This window comes from Ceratina calcarata, unplaced genomic scaffold (genome assembly GCF_001652005.2).
Source record: "Ceratina calcarata isolate Rehan_Ccalc_2016 unplaced genomic scaffold, ASM165200v1 scaffold3070, whole genome shotgun sequence".
NCBI lineage: Eukaryota > Metazoa > Arthropoda > Insecta > Hymenoptera > Apidae > Ceratina > Ceratina calcarata.
Window position 1 is genome coordinate 6,034 of NW_017153238.1, and position 1,149 is coordinate 7,182.

Sequence of the window (1,149 nt, forward strand, 5' to 3'; positions counted from 1 at the left end):
GGACCAACGGCCGCGTGACATACGAAGTGATACACGGAATGAAGTATTTGGATGCTGTGATCTGTGAAACAATGAGGCTCTACCCATTGGTCTCGTTTCTGGACAGAGTGTGTATAAAGAAATTCGAGCTTCCACCAGCATTACCCGGTGGTAAACCCTTCACGATGGAACCGGGAATGAATCTTTGGGTTCCGGTTATGCCTATCCACAAGGATCCTAATTATTATGAAAATCCAAACAAGTTCGATCCGGACAGATTTATGGAGGATGGAAAGAAGCTCTTTAACTCGTATATATATTTGCCGTTCGGCGTCGGGCCTAGAATATGTATCGGTTCACGGTTCGCAATGATAAAAATGAAAGTACTGCTCTGTTATCTTTTCGCCAGATTCGATGTGAAAGCAGGAGCGAAAACGAATATTCCGATGCAATTGAAGAAAGGTTTCACGGCCGTAATGCCTAAAAACGGGTTCTGGGTAAAGTTAGAGCCCAGAAAAGATCCTCATCCCTCTCTGGCTAATGGGTTATGTTGTTAGGGAAAAATTGTTTTGTGTAACGATGTGCGGTAATTTGGCGATTGTAAAACGAATATGATGTTGACAGTGTGAACGTCGTACTGTTAACACATGAGCAAGGGCAAAGCCGTCTAATGCAAGTAGCATGGACACTAACGTAAATGAGTACGCGCTTATTTCTATTTTTAAACTCATCCAGAATTACGGTTACCATTAAAAGCACGATAGATATGAATTTTCCTCGTATGTTATGGAAAGAAATTTATCAGAGTGGGAAGTCAGACCAGAATTTTCTGACTCTTTGCATTTTTCAGTATTTGTTCTCATTAACTATGTATCTCAGCATTCTCAGTATTTGTTCTCATTAACTATGTATGTGAATGTATGACTCAGTAGATTTTTATAAGTATGTCTACGATAGTTGATTGTATATTTCATTGTCTCAAAATCTACAAAAATAAATATACATTACTACAGATTTTTAATGCTATTAACAATATTTATTTCTGTTTGTGATAAGATCTACACATAAATAGATTATACATATTTTATTATTGATTTAAAAAGTTCCGAAAGTTTACAAAAATTCAGCTTTTCAAAGTATTTTGGATCCCGTTGATGGCATTAATGGGCA

General features: G+C 37.2%; 1 protein-coding gene across 1 annotated transcript; it reads left to right on the top strand.

Moving 5' to 3' along the window:
- Positions 1 to 2: 2 nt before the first annotated feature.
- LOC108624357 (cytochrome P450 9e2-like) lies at positions 3 to 963 on the top strand (the record flags this gene model as incomplete). Its single annotated transcript, XM_026813050.1, has 1 exon — positions 3 to 963. A coding segment is annotated over one exon (534 nt), but the record flags the coding sequence as incomplete, so codon positions are not given.
- Positions 964 to 1,149: the final 186 nt, after the last annotated feature.